Here is a 22,891-nt window from a genome sequence, read left to right as displayed (position 1 = left end):
AAAGTGATTGATTAGGGAAAAAAATGCTTATTAGGTAGATTTCTAAAAAAATATGCTCTTATCAATCGCAATCGTTACAATGGTGCGAATTCCGAGAGTTTTGTACCTATTTTTGCGTTTCATAGTCCCTCGACCACATAGTGAGTCTGAATTCGACCGACAAACTTCAGCTGCAGGTTAATAACAACAAAATAATGTTGAAAACCTCAATACGATTTATGGTCTAAAGTGCTTTCCAAGCTGGTATACGTCTTTAAAGTTGGGGCTGGAAACATTTTTACTGTAAATAATAAGAGTAAATATGAAAATCGAGCTCTGAGCATCTTGATAATGTTTACCTGAATGAAGTTCTACAGCCACCATAAATTTTGGCTTTTAAAAAAAATATTTTATTGAAAAAATATGTGGAATATAAAGGTGAAAACCCCCAGTTATTTTATCAAAATAATGTTGCTACAGCGACAAAATTCGCATGTAGAACTCTCTCTCTGTAGGTTCGAAAACAAAAATATGGTTGTTAAATATGTTGTGCATGGACCATGTTCCATGTTGCAATTGTGAATCCACCAAAAGAGTTTTACATTCACCATATTGCAACATTCTTCTTTCGAACTTGGAAATGTTGGAAGATGTTCTAAGTCGACCTTCGCCGACAACCCAGGACAGCTTCTTCCCCCGGCAGGTGGCGTCCTTAACCTTTCAGCCGGTTCCGTGTCACGAGCGGAGGGAGTTCCCGCGTGTTAAGGTTAGTTCATGGCGCCTTCGCTACATTCGCGTCAGCACGTGAACAGCCTGTAAACAGCATAGCGTTGCTCACTCACAGCTCAGCAGTCTAAGCTACATTCACACACAACACAGCAGTTCGAATCATTCCAACATAATTTTTCCTTCATTTACTTCTGTAAAAATTTTCCGTCTCAATTGTTCTTTCTTTTTTTTTCAGCAATTATCTACCTAAATCCAAGCATTTAAGTTCACCATTTTGTTTTTAATGTTTAGTGATAATAAACTATCAATAATTTTATCGCAAATAAATACATATTCGAATTAGTTTATCTTTGGAATGACAATATAAAAACATCCATTAGTATTTCTACCCTGTTGACGTAGTGTTTGATGATTGGCCGCAAATAGATATCGGCGCACAACTTTCTGTGCGCCATGCACGTGCTGTTTTGCTGTGCTTGTGCTGTTTTCCATTGCAGTAGCCGCCATCTGTTTGTTTACATTCAACTTGCGTGCGTCTGTGCTGTGCGCGCGCTGTTGCGATTGTAGCTAGGCCTTAACAACTAAGAATAAGCTCGCAAATGTTATTCATCCACACAAAAATTGAGTCACCTGACTTGAGAAATGTAACTGTGTTCCATCAACTCAGCTTATTATCAATACATATGCCGGAATATTAAAATGCTAAATGAATTTTCTCTTATTTTGACTAAATTTTACGAAACATGTTTTCAAGAATATTAATAAATAAAATTAAATAATAATATCAATGATACCGGTCAACCGGTCACTGATGGGTTATAGTTCATTATCGTCGCAAATCGTTCAGATGCACTATCGCAGTCGCATAGCCATGAAGTGACAGGGGAAATGACAATATTTTAAAACTATCTCTAAAAATCACAATAGGTATCACTGCTAATGCATTTAAATTTCCACTTTGGTAGATTCGACGGAAGGAAATAATATTTGAAAAAACCAAACCTACCTCATGTTCGCTTCTCAAGGATGTAATTTCGGTAAATTGTAAAATGGTGTTAATTTTTATTTAAGCATGTATTATTGATACGCAAAAGCTTCAGATGTGTAATTTTTTAAATTATAAAACCATAGTTATTCTTATTTTATCTGTTGATTGTGTTATTAAGGAAAATTGTAAAATGAATTTGGTATATCTACTATATAAAAATAAGTCGGGTTTTCCTTCCTGACGCTATAACTCCAGAACGCACGAACCGATTTCCACGGTTTTGCAGTCGTTGGAAAGGTCTCGGGCTCCGTGAGGTTTATAGCAAAGAAAATTCAGGAAAAATTCAGGACAAACCAACATTTTAAGTAGATGGCGCCGGTGCGTGATACCACTCACCGACTCACTCATCACGAGATCTCTAAAACAACACACCCTATTGACTTTAAATTTAGCATAGTTACTCATTCTGTGATGTAGACGCTCACTAAGAACGGATTCTGCGGAAATCCGATCCCAAGGGGAGTTTCGGGGGCGTAATATATCAACATTTCCAGTTTTTGGTAGGAAATCACCATGGCAACGGCTGTTGCTTTGTTGATGCTTCATTCGTCTCTATGGCAACGACTATTTCATTGTTAGTGCAGTCCTCATCACCGTTGAAATATTGCGGGTACTTTAAATATCAAAAATTGCCCTTTTTTCAATTATATATATTTTACAGACTTGAAACTTCACAGTAATGTTCCTTTTATTACGCAGGATGACATTTTCCGAAAATTAGATCCCATGGGTGGTTAAAACCAGGCAACAGTGGGTACTTTGTCTACATGAGAACAGGATTTTGCATTCTTCATGTCTTCTGAGTCTCCATGGCAACGGGCATCGCGCGGCAGTGGCGTACCCACAAGGAGGGGCATGTATAATGAGCGGCGCAAGTGTGATCTGCCTGTAGACTGCCGTAGCGAAGTACGGGTACATCAGTTGTACGTTGCGTGCACGAGTCGGGAAACCATCGGTGCTATTCATTTTCTCTCCGGTACATTATACAGCATTGTAATAAATTTTCACTGATTTTTTTATTTACCATTACTGTAAATGGGAGATGTGGCTTAATTTTTTTTTTTTCCATTAGTATAGCCGTGCGAAGCCGGGTCGGGCAGCTAGTTTTGTATGTTTATTTTCCATACTCATCTTTCCTTTCGCTCGATTTGCTTCGGAGTTATGGTTCTGCTTATTAAACTATAAAATTATCACTTTTCACTCATGAGGGATGGAATTTCGTAAGTATATAAATACATCTTATGAGTTAATTCAGTTTACGGGCTACTCTGCTCCAGATTTTATCGAAATCGGTTCAGTTGTATAAATGCTGTATAAGAAACAATCATCGAAACCCACAAACTTTACATTTCTGTATTAGTAGGATAAACTTCTTCATAATCATACTCTCTGCTTACTTCCTATCACGATAAAGCTCCGGATACTTGACGTGAAATAAAACCTTGTCATTCCCCACACATGCACACATAATACGAACACTTACAACATGAGCATAGTCAGAAAGGAGATGGTTGATTGGGGGAGGAGGGGAGGTCTACAGAAGGCTGCATCACCTGCCTCCTCCCATACCACCACCAAAATATTACCAAAAAAAATATGTTATTCATAAAATTGCATTTTCAATCAATATATATTTGTGTCAATATAAACATCTACCATTCATACACCATTTTAGTTATTTTCCGCTAACTGAGGGAAATTTATGGCTGTACGACAAGAACAGAGGCTGAACTATATAATGAAACGGCTCCTATAAAAGCGGAAAAAAAAAAGACTTGTAAAAATACCAAACCCCGGCTTTGGTCATGATTTTCGACAAGAAATTTATTTTAAAAAAATACTGCCCATCTTGTTAAAATTCACTAAATAATTAACACTATAAAGTTTTCCTTTGGCTTTGTGAACTTTGGTTCGCGCCATCCGCCACAGATGGCGGCGGCACCGCTGTTACACATTTCCGTTCCATGCGACGTCCGTTCCGTTCACTAAAATTACTGCTGACCAAATGCCGTATACCGAGAGCTAAGATGGTACGTTATATATATATATATATATATATATATATATATATATATATATATATTCACGCAGGAGCGCAACAACAAAATTTCCAAAGAGGGGCAATATACCTTTTTATAAAGAATCATCGATCCCCCCTATTGAAGCGGGGGGTCCGGGGGCCCTCCCCGGAAAAATTTGTATTTCAAGGTGGAAAATGGTGCTATTTAAGCAGTTTTATCATCTAAAAATTGATTACACAGCACTTTCTTTGCCCCCGTTTGCCCCCACTTCAAGGTTTCAGAAGGGGGGGGGGGGCAAATACCCTTCCCCCCCCCCTGTTGTTGCGCCCCTGTAAATTCACGTTTACGTCTTGCGTATTCCGTCTCCCAACGTGAACCAGCCTTAAGCACTTGGGAGCTTGTCCCCGAGGTGAGAGAGAGCACTCCAATGCCGAGGATGTGGTGAGAAAGGTAGGTAAGAGGGGGGGGGGGGGTAATTTTGGCGGGATCGCTGCGCAATAGGGCAGGCGTGAGTAACGCCGCAGGCGGCCCAGCAGGGGGGGTGGGGGGGAGTAGGGGGCAGGACGACGACGACGACGCAAGACGAGCCAGCTCTCTCTCCTGTGATCGAGGAACAGGTTCCCGCCCGCCCGGCACAGTCAGTCAGTCAGGCGACCGTCCAGCCAGGCACACCACACGGTCCTCGCTGTGTTCGTCATGAAGGTGAGTCGCTCCGGCGAGGGTCTGCGTCAGCCCCGGTTCTCAGGTCCGCGGTTCGTCAGCGGCGACACATCCAGGGACGTGACTAGAGGGCTTGTGCCCTCGGCGCTACGTTGTAGAGAAGGGAAGGGGCCGAACTGGCAGAGTAATTCTCACTATGGATATTCACTTGAATATCGCTGTGTTAGAACACAGAAATAAAAAAGTCGGAGGGCAGACGAACGGAATTATTTTTATTGAAATAAAAAAAACAACGTATTTTTCGCTTACTATCTAACGTGCGCTGTATTTAAAATGGAATGACAGCAAAAAAAAATCTGTTTATTTACAATCTAATTGTAAGTTGAATAAAAAATATTTTTTTGAGTAGTGGAATTAAAATGTGGTGGCGAAATGAGGTGTTGAAGGGAAATGTTTTGGTTTGGTTGGTTTGAAAGGTGAAAAAAAAAAAAAAAAAAAAAAAAGGGAGGAGGGGTGAGATGAGTTCTTGCCCTGGGTGTCAACTATTTTTAGTTCCGTCCTTAAACACATAGATGTATTGATCTTTGATACAGTTATATCATCACTTGAATTATATCGATACCAAAAAAATATCGGCCAAAATATCGGCCTGAAATAATCTATATTTTCGAAATATAAAATATAGAAACTTTTACGCATGCATTACTTATTATAAAATTATTATTGAAGTTTATGTCACATTACAGCACTGAAAAGACTTAATTAGAATATAAAACAAGTTACTAGACTTACGCAACGTCCACGTATCTGCGTCCACGTCACCGGCCACTGCCCTTGCCCAACAGTCGATCTGTCACTGCATTGCAATGCTTCAACTTGCCAACCTATGAAATTCCGTACTGTGAACGCCAATATTTCCCGTTTCCCCCCTCCTTTTGAATAATAATGTGTTCTTTTCGAAGCTTTTGGTTTGCCTTTTTTTTCCTGTCAAATTTACATACAGATAAATTGTATATATATTTTTCTTTAAAAATATTATTTTATTAAAATTCAATATTTTTGGAACAAAATATAGATATCAAAAAATTGTCGGCCCTGAAATATCGATACCAAATTAATGTTATGCTGAACCTGAAATAATATTTCCGACAAATGATATATCGTTGCTATTCCTATCCGTCTTGCAAATTATGCGATACTCCAGACAACGTTTACAGTAGTTATATGGCCTCGGTTACAATTATAGTCAATACGCCACTCCGTTAATTCAGAGTTCTATAAATTCTCAACCAAGACTGTATCTAAAATTACTTTTTTATTTAAGTTGTTATTTTAAAGAAATTTCTATGTTTTTTTTTTTTTTTTAATATTTGATGTCAGCATTTCTCTAACGCACCTATTTTTAGTGGCCGTATTATGTCCATTCAAATGGGCCCCAGGCCATCACCCAGATGGACGACACTGGAGGGGAGAGGTTGCCATGCCGTTAGTTCGTTTGAAGAGAAAGAAGAATTTCACGTTGATTGGGCTAATAAAATCACACGCTACTTTTTAATTAATTGCTTCCCCGTAACCTGTCTAAATTACCCGCAAGCCCACGAACTAACTGTTTAGTACATTGTCATTCTCCGAATAGATTACGTTACGACGACGCCAAGAGTGTCCTTGGAAACAGCGACGCTATTAGAAAAATCTCGGAACCGCAACTCACATCATCGCGACAGAAACAATTACGTAACTGTGGTTTAAGCACAATTTTAAACGTTCTGACGTAGGAAAAGTGGGTAAAATGTCACATATCTAATTCTTGGCCGATTCAGGCATAGTTCAACTTTTCAAAAATTTCCTTTCAGAAATGCAAAACCAACACCCTGCACAGATTTTTTTTTTTTTGGTGCTTTTACAATGGATTCCTTTGTAAACCAGTTGCCAATAAATAGTTTATAACACTATAAGAAAGATTTGTAACTTTGTACAACACATGGCTACGGTTATTTGTGAATATTATATTAAATACGTTTTTCGAGATAACACTGAATATTTATTATGAAAATTGTTGCAAAATTTTATATTTTAATTTATGCTTCATTTAAAAAAAATATATTTAAACCATGGAAAAGATAATCAATTATTCAACAATTTGACTTTATTTTGTTTTATCATGCGTATTATGTGCGCAGTTAATACTGTAAAGCTATTCAGGAAACTGTTTACAAATAACTTTAACAGTTGGAGGTACTGGGCAACACAAATCATGAATTCCCGGGTAAGAATCCGAACCCAGTATTACTGTGAACACTATTGAAGTGTTTTCAGAATTTTCCCTTTTCTTCTGTTATTTTTCAGACAGCTCCAAGGATGAGCGACCAAAATTTCAAAAGGGTGTACCACCGTTGGGTGATCAAAATTTCTATAAGTATTTTTAGAATTACTCTATAGAGTATATTTCCTAAAATGCCAATATCTATAATGTAAAATGTGGTCTAGTTGGGCGCCGTGAAAACTCTATAAAGTACTAGTGCTGTGATTGTGTATGTAGCACAACTACTAACCTCTACAGAATATTAACTAAAATATGTCTTGTTATGTTGATATTGAAAATAAATTATTCTCAAGTTGTATGTACTGGTGTAGTTTGACTCAGTGTGAATACCAAACAATAAAATGTCATATAATTCCTTAGCAGTATGTCTCCTTCTCTTTGGTGTAAGTATTCTGACCTTAAAATCAACAAATATAAGTAGTGTGTTTAAAAGCATTAACTTCTCTATGACTGCTGATCTCAGTGTAATAAAAACTAATTATTCTTTCAAGACAATCCAAGCTAAATATTTCTGTCTATCTGGTTTAACATACACATGATATGTAAGTATGGTTATCAATCGGAAAAATAAAATATAATGAAAATTTAACTTTTTACTAGGGTCAAAATCATGGTTGTATGGGTGACAATACTCTTTTGCAACATATCCAACTGTAACATGAAAAGTGACAGAGTCAATGATTAGCAAGCAACATACAAATACCTTTGAGACAATTATTCATGTTTAAATAGGTTTTTCATTAAACAAAATTTCAATATCCGTTATACTTAAATGTCTTTCAGAACTAATTACGTTTTACGTAATTGTATCACTGAATAATAGTTTGGTTATCAGTCAATATTTTAAAATATTATTGAAACACATTTTAACTGGCAAATTAGTCTTTTCTTTGTTTTTACTAGCTCAGTCTCTTTCGGTAGATCAAACTGTCTCAAGACTTCTGGACCTGGGACTATTCTTTAAACATTCAAGACAATTAATGACTTTAACAGATTTTTACTTTGATATCGTACATATTACTGATCAATGTCAGTTAACCAGGTCCAGTATGTACAAGCTACAAGTCTTTACGTAGTTAAGTAGTATTAAGTTGTTTTAGCGAGTTTCAAATTAGGTCTTGATCGTAAACATCATAGTTTAAGATATCTTGCCATTAAAATAGGACAGGTAACTTCTCGCTGTTCTTGTTAATTCGGGGATGGGGCAAACAAACCTCGTCGCGTCGTTACAATACCAAGAGGCTGTGGAAAACCTCTCCGAACCCCTGTCTCTCCTCCGATGTTGCTGGTTAGATCTCACTCTCCTCCGATGTCGCTGGTTGGGTCTCCGTCTCGATGCACCTCCTCTCGTGCTGCTGGTACTCCAGCAGGACTGGCGTCGGTCACCTGGAGTCGTCTAGAAGGATGATGTCCTCCGGTACACCGTCTACGATGCCGTCTACCGCTGTCGAACTCCTTCCATCTCGAAGATTGATAGTCCTTTTCTTCTTTTCTTCTTAATTCGTCGTTGATCCAGTTATATTTATGCTGTTAGTCAAAACTTATCGTCGTCGTAGATTCTTTAGTAGAGCTTCGAACATCGGTAACTACCTCTTCTTCATTGTGTAGTTCCGGTATTTATTATAAAATCATCAATTTCACGTAGATTCTAGCTATTCAGTCGTCGTAACAATGTTTTACGTGATATTCTTACATTCATTTATGACTAAATCACGGAGCTCTTTCTCTCTAATCCTTCTCCCATGATAGTAGAACAGAAACTCCAGTTCCAATTTGTTTCAAACAGTCAAAGCTTTCTCTATTGAACACTCTCCGAAATCACACTGGAAATACTAAATTCTTTAAATAAAATATATGCGCAGTCGAGCGTCCAATCACATATACTCTTTCCTCAGTAATGACCCAAAAACAATATTAAAAGGTGTAAGCTCATTTCCTATTCGTCGCCGTTTAACAAATGTTTGCAAAGACATTTCATAAAATTATTACTTAGATAAAACATGAAAATACTTAAAGAGTAAAACCAAATTGACCTGACCATAGAGATACAATACTGGTAAATATAATTCATAACAGGACTAAGACAAAGTCATAGAGGTAAGAAGTAAAATAATAAACATAAAATTCATTTCTATTGAGGGCTTCTCAAATACCTCTATAGAATAGTCCCCTTCAGAAATGTGACTAACGAACTATACTCTGATATAGGTCTTAGGACCATTTCTCATCATACAAACATCTCATCTATATTCTAATTATTTGCAGATAATTTACATTTCATATTATTGACCTTATTTACATACTTACTTGCAAACATAGAGTATTGTCACCGATATATGTCTTCAAACGGACATATGTGTAACAGTGTATACTATTCTACAGGAGTGTAATATTTCCTCAACTGCGTTATATTATAGTGTCCTATTACTTGTTTCGTTTTAATGTCAGACAGTTCGTAACAGTTACTTCTAATAATCTTCGTGATCATATATGGTCCATCGAAGAGTAGAAATAGCTTCTTAGTCACGTACTTCCAAAATTGGCTTACTGGATTCGTTCTCTTGAGTACTAAATCTCCACAATTAAAACTCATCTTGCTGGAATCTTTCTGGTATTTTCTCCGAAGATCCGCCGTGGATGTCAACTTGGCTGCGACCAACTCTTCAGTTTCCTTCTGTATCTCGACTAATTCTTTATCTTCTGCGGCCAGAGCTTCATCGTGATGTCTCGGTAGTAACGATGACGGTATTATCAATGATCTTTTTCCTGTTAACGCTTCATATGGAGTAACACTGGTAGAACTGTGTACAGTATTATTCAAAATGCATTCAATGAACGTTAATTTACTCATCCAGTTCTGCTGTGTATCGTGGCAGAATGTCCGCAACATATTACCAAGTGTGCGCATTTGTCTCTCCACAGGATTACTCTGCGGGTGTCTCACCGAAGACGTGGTGGGTACGATTTGCAGTTTTCTGAGTCCTTCTTGCCAAACTTGACTCATGAATTGTGTGGCATGATCTGAAATAATTTTCTCCGGTCGACCCACTTCCGCGATAAACTGTTTAACTTTCTGGAATACTATCTTGCTGGTGGCATTGACTATGGGATACAACTTTTTATGGAATGGTTCACCGGGTATGACCTGAATACTAGCTGTATATAATTTGTTTAACCCAGGTTTTTCGGAAAATATATTTTGAAAATTTCTTAAGACATGAAGAAGATTATTTCTACCGGTTTCATTTACCATGGTAATTCCCTTTACAGCTTCTATTAAATCAGCTCCGGTCGCCATCAAATTTATGTCACTATTAATACACGAAGTTTCCTTATGAATGATTGCAATGCATTTTTCCGAAACTTCCCAATTTTCAGTAGTTTTCGTATTTTCTGTGTCATCCATAGCAGTTACCATCCAACCTGCAAAATTCAAAATTATTTTATGGCTAGTTAGAAAGTCTACACCGAAAATTACTGGTTTAGCCAATCCTTTTACGATTAATACATTAATGTACTTGGTGCTACCTAAACCTTCTACTTCCAATAAGGTCTGACGATTAATGATGGGACTAGCCCTTGATGTAACCCCTAGAATCTTTAAACTCGGTACTGGCATTCTCGGTAATGATATTCCGGTGCTCTCTATCATGGCTACGCAGTCTTCGCTGATGCAGGATATCTCTGCGCCGCTGTCTAATAGTACAGGCACTTTAACTCCGTTTAAAGTTAACGATATCTCCGGGCATAGTGCTTGTTTCGCTTGAACTTCGGTTTCTGTGGGCTCGCTGAGTAAAAATTCACGCTCGTTTTCTTTGAACATAATGGTGTGTATGCTTCGACAATTATTCTTGTCATTTGCGTCGGGATCCAATTTTATACTAGCCCCGTCTAACTTACAATTAGGGACTGACGTGCGGAGCTGGTTTTCGCCATCCCTAATTAGTTTACCGCACTGTCCTTAAATCCTCTAATTTGTTCTTGTGACAAATTAGCAAATCCATTATTTGCATTCGGTGAAATCAAAAATGTGTTATTACCTCCTTGGTTTGTATCTGAGCTTCTGCTAGATTGCATGCGCGGCCATTCCGTGTTGCTTTGCTCGTGACTTGGCGCTATAGAATATGAATTTCTTTCTCCTTGTCGCGCGTCGTGAATGGTGGTGCTAAAGCTGTTCCCTTTTGCAGACGGTACAAACGTTTGTGCATTTATGCTGTACTGACCTCCGGAATGATTATTGTAATTTGCCGATCGTTCTTTCGTTGTTCGATTTTCGCCTGAATTCTCTCTGAAATTAACTGTCCCCTCCTGACGTTTATTCTCCCACTGTGATTCATTTTCGCGTCTGTCTTGTCGCTTCTCGTTTCTACGACGATAGTACTGTGGTTTATAAAATCCGTTACCATATCGCTGACCTCGATATCTATTGTGATACCAATTACTTCCGCAGTTTTCAACGTTCAGTGTGTGAATTTGAGGTTGTTTGTGTCCGCTGTTCTGCCCTTCATTTCGGTTACGCCAGTTATTGTATAACGGTGTCTGTTGGTTCGTGTTCTTGCGCTCGTTAGTTTCTTTGTGCGTTACCGTTTTATCGAGCTTAACGAGTCGTTCATACGTTAACAGTTGTTCCTTGAAATCTACAATATTACTGTATTGCCGTCCACTAAGTTGTAATTGATAATTGAGTGGTAATTGCGAAATTATCATGGCAATAAACTCTTCGTCTTCCATACGGCAATCAAGATAACGAGTTCTCTCATACATATCGCTGATATGCGCCTCTAAATTTTGAAATTTACGATTTTCGAATTTTTCAGAATGCAACTGTATTCGCAAATTGCTTTGGATACGAGTATTCCAAAATTGGGATATGAAAGCTTTCTGAAACGATTCGTATGCGTGTACCGAATCTTTCGCCAACTCCCACCAATAATATGCCGTGTTTTTCAAGCAGTGGCTAACGCATTTCAATTTTTCTGCGTCTGTTAACTTAAATGTGTGGCAATATTCTCCAAACTGATTTAAGAATCTTCGAGGGTTTTCATTACTTTTCCCTGAATATGTTGGAACGTCATCCAACCATTTCTTAGAAGGGTGGTGTAGTGTAAGTACCGGATCTGCTGACATAATTGCAGTACTAATATTCGCGGGATTTCGCTCGGCTTCTATCGTTATCGATTTGTTTACCGGCGTGTCTTCCTTGTCGGTATTACATTCGCTAGTGTGGTGAGTCGTTAGTTGGGGCGAGAATGTTGCGATGTGTCTGGATTCTCTTTCTATTTCCCCTATTTTCGCCTCTACCATATCTAACCTTCCTGTTAGACGCTCGCTTAAGTGTACTACTTTATCGTCAGTGCGTTTACTGAATATTTCTACACCTTCAATACGAGTGTGTACACTGGAAAACTTCTGTTGCATCTCGTGCTGTGTTTCAGTTAAGTCATGCCTGATTTCTGCTGTTTCATCTGCAATCCTGCCTAAAGTGTTATTTAAGACTTGCACTAAATTGTCTAGTCTTTCGGCGTTTTCTCGCTCCTTTTGTTCCCTTTCTAACTTCTCCTCCTGTTCTATACGCTCCCGTTCTTGTTTCTCCCGTTCCCGTTCTAGTTTCTCCTCCTGTTCTTTACGCTCCCGTTCTTGTTTCTCCCGTTCCCGTTCTAGTTTCTCCTCCTGTTCTTTACGCTCCCGTTCTAATTTCTCCTTATTCATGAACTGGAACAGTGCATCTAGGGTAACAGTTGGTGTCGGCGGCGAATGACCCAACTCCATTTCCTGCTGTGACTCCATACCAGTAGTCTCGATGTGCTGTTCTGGTACTACTTCTCTAGGTTCTCGTTCAGGACTAGAGTCAGAAGTGTCATTGCTACCTCTCAAAAAATATGACTTCCTACCTGTGTCTGTCATCTTGACAAAACAAAATTACTGTCTGTATTTTTCAAAGTGTCTTGAGTTGTTCAAAAAAAAATCATAAAATAGTCCCTAACGTTGGCTTACACGTTGTGCGCCAAAAATTCTGAAGTGTTTTCAGAATTTTCCCTTTTCTTCTGTTATTTTTCAGACAGCTCCAAGGATGAGCGACCAAAATTTCAAAAGGGTGTACCACCGTTGGGTGATCAAAATTTCTATAAGTATTTTTAGAATTACTCTATAGAGTATATTTCCTAAAATGCCAATATCTATAATGTAAAATGTGGTCTAGTTGGGCGCCGTGAAAACTCTATAAAGTACTAGTGCTGTGATTGTGTATGTAGCACAACTACTAACCTCTACAGAATATTAACTAAAATATGTCTTGTTATGTTGATATTGAAAATAAATTATTCTCAAGTTGTATGTACTGGTGTAGTTTGACTCAGTGTGAATACCAAACAATAAAATGTCATATAATTCCTTAGCAGTATGTCTCCTTCTCTTTGGTGTAAGTATTCTGACCTTAAAATCAACAAATATAAGTAGTGTGTTTAAAAGCATTAACTTCTCTATGACTGCTGATCTCAGTGTAATAAAAACTAATTATTCTTTCAAGACAATCCAAGCTAAATATTTCTGTCTATCTGGTTTAACATACACATGATATGTAAGTATGGTTATCAATCGGAAAAATAAAATATAATGAAAATTTAACTTTTTACTAGGGTCAAAATCATGGTTGTATGGGTGACAATACTCTTTTGCAACATATCCAACTGTAACATGAAAAGTGACAGAGTCAATGATTAGCAAGCAACATACAAATACCTTTGAGACAATTATTCATGTTTAAATAGGTTTTTCATTAAACAAAATTTCAATATCCGTTATACTTAAATGTCTTTCAGAACTAATTACGTTTTACGTAATTGTATCACTGAATAATAGTTTGGTTATCAGTCAATATTTTAAAATATTATTGAAACACATTTTAACTGGCAAATTAGTCTTTTCTTTGTTTTTACTAGCTCAGTCTCTTTCGGTAGATCAAACTGTCTCAAGACTTCTGGACCTGGGACTATTCTTTAAACATTCAAGACAATTAATGACTTTAACAGATTTTTACTTTGATATCGTACATATTACTGATCAATGTCAGTTAACCAGGTCCAGTATGTACAAGCTACAAGTCTTTACGTAGTTAAGTAGTATTAAGTTGTTTTAGCGAGTTTCAAATTAGGTCTTGATCGTAAACATCATAGTTTAAGATATCTTGCCATTAAAATAGGACAGGTAACTTCTCGCTGTTCTTGTTAATTCGGGGATGGGGCAAACAAACCTCGTCGCGTCGTTACAATACCAAGAGGCTGTGGAAAACCTCTCCGAACCCCTGTCTCTCCTCCGATGTTGCTGGTTAGATCTCACTCTCCTCCGATGTCGCTGGTTGGGTCTCCGTCTCGATGCACCTCCTCTCGTGCTGCTGGTACTCCAGCAGGACTGGCGTCGGTCACCTGGAGTCGTCTAGAAGGATGATGTCCTCCGGTACACCGTCTACGATGCCGTCTACCGCTGTCGAACTCCTTCCATCTCGAAGATTGATAGTCCTTTTCTTCTTTTCTTCTTAATTCGTCGTTGATCCAGTTATATTTATGCTGTTAGTCAAAACTTATCGTCGTCGTAGATTCTTTAGTAGAGCTTCGAACATCGGTAACTACCTCTTCTTCATTGTGTAGTTCCGGTATTTATTATAAAATCATCAATTTCACGTAGATTCTAGCTATTCAGTCGTCGTAACAATGTTTTACGTGATATTCTTACATTCATTTATGACTAAATCACGGAGCTCTTTCTCTCTAATCCTTCTCCCATGATAGTAGAACAGAAACTCCAGTTCCAATTTGTTTCAAACAGTCAAAGCTTTCTCTATTGAACACTCTCCGAAATCACACTGGAAATACTAAATTCTTTAAATAAAATATATGCGCAGTCGAGCGTCCAATCACATATACTCTTTCCTCAGTAATGACCCAAAAACAATATTAAAAGGTGTAAGCTCATTTCCTATTCGTCGCCGTTTAACAAATGTTTGCAAAGACATTTCATAAAATTATTACTTAGATAAAACATGAAAATACTTAAAGAGTAAAACCAAATTGACCTGACCATAGAGATACAATACTGGTAAATATAATTCATAACAGGACTAAGACAAAGTCATAGAGGTAAGAAGTAAAATAATAAACATAAAATTCATTTCTATTGAGGGCTTCTCAAATACCTCTATACTATTTTGTAGTTTTACAGTTGTTTTCATGTAAATGTACAAATTTACTCAAGTATGTAATTTTAAATTAATATTTCTATCCCTTATACAAAAAATATTTGCAGTTCGTCACGAAAACCTCGAATGTGTCGCTCTTTCCACCTCCACCAAGTATTAAGTTAAATCAAATCCCTTTATCCCTTATAGATAAATACAACCTCTAGTGAAGTGCACAAGCTTGCATTTATTATCTTTTTGAAAGTGAAATTCTAACGAGATATTTAAATAATTAATTTTTGTGCTAATTACCTGAGAAGCCATTCACACACGCTATCGTAGAACTCACCTTATTATTTGAAGTTGCGGTTTTTACCAAATCGTGTTGAATTATTCCGCTTATAACTGCAAAGCGAAAGAACAGCAGGAAAAAAAGCTAACTGAAAGGTGGTAAGTTATGTTTGCGTTTAGAGAATATTTATGTAGTTTCACATCACTATTAAAACTTTTTCTCCAGTGAATGCTTAAATTAAAATCGGTGCTCAAATTGATAAAAGCACTACTGAAGTTACTAAAGCTGCGTGTTTTACCTTAGAGTTGCCTAATTTTTTCTTTGGTCAACGCCGTACTAATAATAATTATGGTTGTTAGCTATAAAGAGATCTGGCCACCTTTGTCATTTTTGTGTTGCCAAACGTTTGACTTCAGGGTATTTGGCGTCAACTAGCTATATAATTAATAGTTACGTAAAACATTACTGTTATTTTAATTTGTAAATGATATAATTATCATGAAATACCAAAATAGTTCGCCGCATACTTTTTTTTTGCATATTTATTGTCAGTGTCTAATTTTTAACATTCTATCTGCCCAAGTCAAAAGTCAATATTACTGGTTGATTCATGCCATTATGTAAATTTATCGTTGAATAATTTATGAAATATTTTTTTGATGGCAAAGTAATTAAAATATAAATAAGTATGTTTAATTATTTTGTATACAATATAATCACATCACTAAGTAGTCAGTAACACTGAAAATTTGCAATTAAATATTATTTATATTTTGCAATTCAATTTGTTTTCCTTTGTATAGTCAGCCATAACCTAAATATTTGAAATTTGACAGCTAATGATCAAAATATATTTTAATTATTTATTGAAAATAATATTTCTCAAAAAGGTTTACATGTGAAGTAATGTTGAACGTAGATATGAAATAATGAGTAGCTAGGTGTCAAACATTATTTTGATGCCACAGAGATGGCTTAGGACAAACTATTTCTATATAGATTTTCCGTTTAAGATTTGTGAATGGTAAATATGTCGTGAAGCCAAGAAGTAACAGACATTAAACATAAGTCCTGCATCCAAGGGAAGAGTCCTGCTGCTACTAGTGAAATGTGTTTCGAGGCGAGGCGAGAGCGCGTGAACATATCAGTATCACTTTCTCTCAGGTCGTGTCTCAGTTGGCCGAGAGAGTGCTCTTTCGCGGTCTGCCCTCGCAGTGACGTCAGCATCTCGTCACGGAGAGTCTGTCAGAGAGAGATGTACCGAGAACACGAAACTGCATGCTCTGATCCGGACCCAGTGCCGCTCGTCAAAGTTTTAGGATGACCAGAAACGCCGTCGGTTGAGGTTCTGATGAAGCCCGCCTGGTCAGGGGCGTGTCTGTGTCACTGAGGTGGCGTGTCTGTGTCAGTGAGGCGGTATGTCAGTGTCCGTGAGATGATGTGTCTGTGTCATGAGGCGGTATGTCAGTGTCCGTGAGATGATGTGTCTGTGTCTGTGAGACGGTGTGTCTGTGTCAGTGAGGTGGTGTGTCTGTGTCAGTGAGGCGGTATGTCAGTGTCCGTGAGATGGTGTGTCTGTGTCATGAGGCGGTGTGTCTGTGTCACTGAGGTGGCGTGTCTGTGTCAGTGAGACGGTGTGTCTTAGTGGGTAAGGTGGTTTATTTGAGGTGGATTTTTCGTTGAAATGTCCCTAAATTTACTGTAACATCCTAACCGTTCGTTCTCATACCCCATGTTCGTTGTGTAGTTTTGTCGTCATTACGTTGATTAATTTATTTTCCTGTAATATTCATTCTGATAGCTCTGTTGCTTTGTTATTGGATAACATACTGTATTTTATAAACAGGTAACCGTTATTTTCGAGCTGTAAAATACCACGCAAGTGATCTTAATTACGAACACTTGCGTGACATTGACCGATATTAGGTAGTACTAGCAGAAACTGGTAGACGTTGTCCTGCCAGTGTTTATTTATTTACCTCTATGTATATATTTAAAATGGATGGTTTGTATGTAATCTGGAATCTAAAAGGTTTGAAATGGTATTCCATTTTAAACTCACTCACTCACCAAATACTAATCGCAATCCTACTCAAATTTGTTGTCATAGAGGATTAAGGACAGTACAAATCCCAATATTCCAATTTTCATGGCGATCGTTTGGACGGTTTAGAATTTAATGCGCTGCAGCGCCATCTAGCGGCGAGTTACAAAAAAATTAAAAAATGGATAGCATTAAAACCTTCTCCATGAAAAACACTTTGATGTGCTAGAATTTATGGCGATCGGTCAAACGGTCGGAGTTTATCAACTTTGGTAGTTTTTTCTGATTAAAATTGTGTTATATTTACTCCTGTAGGATAATTATAAGTAGGTGTTTATTTAGATGTACGTGCAATGTGCATATTTAGATGTAGCATATGTGTTATGTGCATATTTACTTTTCTGTTCTGTCATTGTATTACATTTATTATTATTTCTTATGTTCATTACACATGTTTGTTTATTCTTTAGACGTTTATAATGTCTGGACGTTAGTTTATAAGTTATTATTTTGGGTTCAGTTTAGTATTATCACAATATTATGTAATGCGATTTTATTGTGGATGAGTATGTTTAAGTGTAAATTCTTTAATAAAAATATTATCTGTAATTACAAAAAAAATTGTTTTCACCTGCATTTTTGGACCTTTAGAGAAAGAAATTTTTTTGACTATTTCGGAAACATTTATTGCATTGCTTAGTTTTTTCTGATTAAAATGTATTATTTATCCATGCAGCATAGTAATTCGTGTTTAAATTTTAATTTCATACAAAAATAATTTAATTTCTTACAAAAATACTAATTCACTTCAGGGGTTTACACTTTGACCTTGAATTTCTCAAATGGACCTTTTTTTGCAACTAATGATCCTTTATCTGGAAAACTATCAAATATAACAATATTAAACTTGTTCGGTTGTTTTATTTTACATTTATTTACATACTTAGGTAAAATAATAATACAGTTATTCATATAATTGAAATGATGTTTTGTGTGAAAATTTAATATTTGAAAAAAATCATAGTTACTTCTATTCATTTTTATTTTAAGTTTATACTTAAGTCAATACAAAAAAATTTACTACATTAGTTGTATAAACTTAAGAATATTGTCTTAATTGGCTGTAAAGTAACAGAAACATAAACTTGACTTATTTAACACTAGCTAATGCCCAGCATGCGTTGCAATGCCTCAATTAATTATTTTTTTGTAATTATTTTCAAGTAGGTACACATTAACAAAGCATCTCTCTCCCTTTATATATATATATATATATATATATATATATATATATACACACACAACTCTATAACTCTCCTCAATATACGTATATATACATATATATGTATATACTTCTATAGCAATTCTAATATGAAAATATTAAGTATATCCAAAATATTACCTATCAATATTTTTATCTATATTTTTACCTGTCACAGGTGTGACTTAGTTATAAATAAATACGTGCGTATTCGAATGCAACGTTGTTTCAAAATTTCAAAGCAGTCGGTGAAGAACTTTCTGAGATATAATATTATTATGAACGCAACGCTCACAATTTTTATTTACGTAGACGGTAAGCATAGGACTCACGCAGTAGCGGATCCAGAAGGGAGAGGGGGGGTGGCTAAGGGGCTCAAGCCCCCTCCAAAAGCATCTGGGTCCACTATTGCTTTAGTGTTTGCCTTGATAAAGCCTAGCCTCAGCTGGGTCAAGCCCCTCCCAAACCAAAATCCTAGATCCGCCACTGGCACTCACGGGATCCCCTTCAACAATGTGGAAACTGTTCCGGGCGTGGTGCGCGGGTCGTGAAGGGAGTGAGTGTGACGACGCTGCCCGCAGCTGGTGGTGCAGATGGTGCTGGTGGAGCTGGTGGCGCTGGTCGTCATGGTGGTGCCGGCGACGGCGCTGCAGACGACGGAGGAGCCGCCGGCGCCGCCGGTGCCCTACTCCTTCAGCTACGTGGCGGGCCGCTACCCGGGTCACGTGGACCGCACGCACTCCGAGGCGGGCGACGGCAGCGGCCGCGTCTACGGTGAGCTTCACGACGCGCGAGTAGCCCTCGTGTTCACGGGGTCGTTACCACAACGCCGAAATAACAACTGAATGCATTTGTGTGTGTTTCTTAAATGTACCTCAACGCAGAAATACCACAATCAAACCTAACCTTACCTAACCTAACCTAGCGTAATATAACCTAACCTAACTTAACCTAGCCTATTCTAGCCTAGCCTAACCTAACCTAGCCTAACCTAACCTAGTCTAACCTAACCTAGTCTAACCTAACCTAACCTTTGTGGCAGTCCTACAATGACATTTTTCGGCGTTAGTGTATTTCGGCGTTATGGTACACAGCAGTTTTCTAGCTGTCGGCGTTGTGGTCAATTTGGCATTTCGCGGCATTGTGGTATTTCGGCGTTGTGGTGCGTCCCCGTGTTGTTCACGCATCTTGCCAGTTCCACCCCCCCCCCCTTCCCACCCCCCCGCCACACTGCTGTTGTAAAACTCTACCCGGGTTGTGTCATGTCTGTTAAATAAATAAAAACTCGCAATGAAAGAATGTTCGTAAGAGTGTATGTCCCGTCCGCGGGTCATTATTTCATATTTATGTTCCACACGGTTAAACATTCCAAAAATTTTGAGTAGTCGAATTTAAAAAAAATAAAAATAAAAAAAAATATATATAGCGCGCATAAATTTTGCATTATTAGCTGGCAAAGTCGCATTCAACGTATTTGTGTATTATGGACGAGGAAAATTAAATGGAATATAAAAATGGAACTTTTAATATTTAAAGTCAATTTTACTGGCTACTATGTGATATCGATTAATTTCTTTCCGAAAAAGAAATAATGTTACCTATGCATTAAAAATCCACAGAATGTTTATGATTTTAAATGGCTAAATACAAATTAATGATTATTTTTACTGAAAAATAAATAAATATTTAAACCCAAAAAATATTCAACTTTTAAAAAAAAAGTTAATGGGAGAGTAGGTTTTCGCACGTCTAGGTGATTGTAACTTAATCGTAAGTTTAAATAAGTTAAGTAAGTGACATCAAAATTAAATATAGAATTTTAAATTCCGATCATGAACTTTCTTGTAACCTAATCATAAATAAGTGTGTTTGTAGGAGGGGTCCTGGTTATGGAGGGACCTAGGTGCATCTCAGGCCGAAGCCTGTACGCCTGGTCACGCTGGGATTAGCCATGCAGGAAGAGGGTCGCATGCATGGTGTTCTCTGCTCGAGGATTGGCCAGCCACGGCAGCGATTGAAGCCATGACTAACTCCTCTATCTTAAAAAATAGATTTAAACTATGCTAATTTGGGCCAAGGTTATACCTCATTGCACGAAGATGCACGAGCTAGCGGCGAACTTGGGACCATGCAGACCAGCTGTGTCTTAAAGCTTCGCAGCACTGTCCGTGTTTCGTGGTTAACTGGGGTTTATTTCAGGCTGATGTCTGCTGCCAGCACACCCAGCGTCGAAGCAGACGCGTCCTGAATGGGTCAGGCCAAACAGGGTAGTCGATTACGAGGGGAACTTGCCGTCACATCGCCCCTGGCTAAGAAGAGGTGTCGGTGTTTGTGGTCCGCAGGCTCGTACGCGTACGTGGACCCGCGCTTCCAGGTGCGGCAGGTGGACTACGTGGCGGACGAGCAGGGCTTCCACCCGGTGCTGAGCAACCCCGTGGCTGATACGCCCGTGGTGGCGGGCGCCAAGCTGCGCCACGAGCAGCTGTTCCAGAGCATCGCCGCTGAGCACGCGCGCATCGCCGCCGAGCGCGAGGCGCAGGCGCGTGATGCTGGCCAGGCCATCTAGCCGACCCCCGCCGCGATCATCCACCTCCCTCCACGCCCCTCCATGCCCCTCCATAACCCTCCACACCCCTCCATGCCCTCCACCTCCCACCACGCTCCTCCATGACCCTCCACACCCCTCCATTCCCCTCTATTACCCATCCACGCCCCTCCACACCCCTCTATGCCCCTCCACACCCCTCCATTGCCCTCCATTCCCCTCTATTACCTATCCATGCCCTCCACGCCCCTCCATTCCCCTTCCATGCCCCTCCATTCCCCCACCATGCCCCTCCATTCCCCTACGTTCCCCTCCATTCCCCTCTATTACCCATCCATGCCCCTCCACGACCCTCCACGACCCTCCATGCCCCTCCATTCCCCCTCCATGCCCCTCCATGCCCCTCCATACCCCTCCATTCCCCTCCACGCCCCTCCACGCCCCTCCACGACGCCATCTCGCTTCCAACAGTTTCCCCGTGCGTTCCTTCGAGCGAGGCACAGCAGTTGGTGGATAGTCACTGGCACAAATAGAGTAGAGACCTGCAAAATTCGCGGTTTCGATGGCCTTCAGGATAGACTGCACATACCCCTGCACACTCGGGCAAATAACGCAAGTTCATTGGCTGCCGACTTGTAAGTCGTCTCAGCTGGTTTGTCTGTGATTCGATCCTTCTTTGGTTGAGGGTTTATAACTGGTTGAGATTCGTCCAGATGAACAGTAAACCAATAGCAAAATTATCTAAGAGGTATATGTGTTTGAATTCTAGCCTATCACCTAATGAATCCGCGAATTTTGCAGGTCTCTACAAATAGTTTTTTTTTTTACGCTTCGACTACAATTTACTAAATTAAACAGGAAATGCAGCATTCATTGTGTGTGAGTGCATCTAGTAATTTTAAATATATTTGCGGTATTTTGACTAATGTAAACATTTCAAAAATTGTAAACAATTGGAAAATAAATAAAAAATATCTTAAGAAGCTCTACAAGATAAAGTAAGAGCATTGTTTCTAAAAAAAATATATATATTAAAAAAATAAAATAAAAACAATATTTAAAGGGGAAAAAAACAAGTAGGGTACATAAGTTGCAAAAGTATATGTAATCTTTACCACCCACCCCCCTACATGGAAATTAAAAATAAAATCATTCCCACCAACAAAAGTAAAGAATTTTATAGTAAACAGCGGGAAAATTAGTTCTAACCCCCTCATTATAAATGAAATATTGCGAGTGCTCCTGCCTGTAGTGTCATCATTGACCTTTAAGTACTTTTTTAGTGACTTCATCTGTAATAATGCAGTAAATAGACTCTATGTAATGTTATATGAAAATCTCACAGTGTGCAATCTCTGCATTAACGAAAGATAGTTTTCAATATTCAAACTAAAAAAAAAAAAAAAAAAAACTGTTGAAACCAATATGGAATCTCCTCCTCCCTTAAGATTCTGTCTCACTGTCATTTTGTTTTCGTTGCCATTATTTGAGCGGCTTTTCATGTAGATTCATTCCGGTAGCGTTCTTGCATTTTATTTTATGTTTCTGGTGAGAAAGTTTGTGACCCCAACTATAAATGCAAGACAGCTTCGTACCTAGTTAAGCTTACAGGAAAACCCCTTAATTAACAGTGTTGACATGGAAAATAAATAACCAACATTGCGTGAAAGACCAGGCCTTCACTACACTCTAACACTATAGCGAGGGTATTGCTGTTCACATGTATCTCCAACAAGGATAAGCTGTTGACAAATTTTGCCTGTAAAAAGTACCTAACACGAATAAATAAACAGATGTGTAAATATTATTATGTTGTATT

The 22,891-nt window shown here is 38.3% G+C and overlaps 1 protein-coding gene across 3 annotated transcripts in view; it reads left to right on the top strand.

The window, feature by feature from the left end:
- LOC134533954 (cuticle protein 16.8) overlaps window positions 1-22,891 on the top strand; it is a 26,152-nt gene extending 3,261 nt beyond the window's left edge. Inside the window, exons 2-4 of one of the 3 annotated variants that reach the window (XM_063371793.1) lie at window positions 683-745; window positions 19,109-19,301; window positions 20,870-22,891. In XM_063371793.1, coding sequence (XP_063227863.1) covers window positions 683-745; window positions 19,109-19,301; window positions 20,870-21,093 — 480 coding nt within the window. In that variant the 3' untranslated portion in view covers window positions 21,094-22,891. Of the gene's footprint in view, window positions 1-682; window positions 746-4,375; window positions 4,480-19,108; window positions 19,302-20,869 lie in introns of those variants that run through there. The other 2 variants (XM_063371795.1, XM_063371794.1) reach the window with 2 other exon arrangements.

Source organism: Bacillus rossius, chromosome 7 (assembly GCF_032445375.1).
Source record: "Bacillus rossius redtenbacheri isolate Brsri chromosome 7, Brsri_v3, whole genome shotgun sequence".
Lineage (NCBI taxonomy): Eukaryota > Metazoa > Arthropoda > Insecta > Phasmatodea > Bacillidae > Bacillus > Bacillus rossius.
This window is presented reverse-complemented; position numbering and strand designations above follow the sequence as displayed.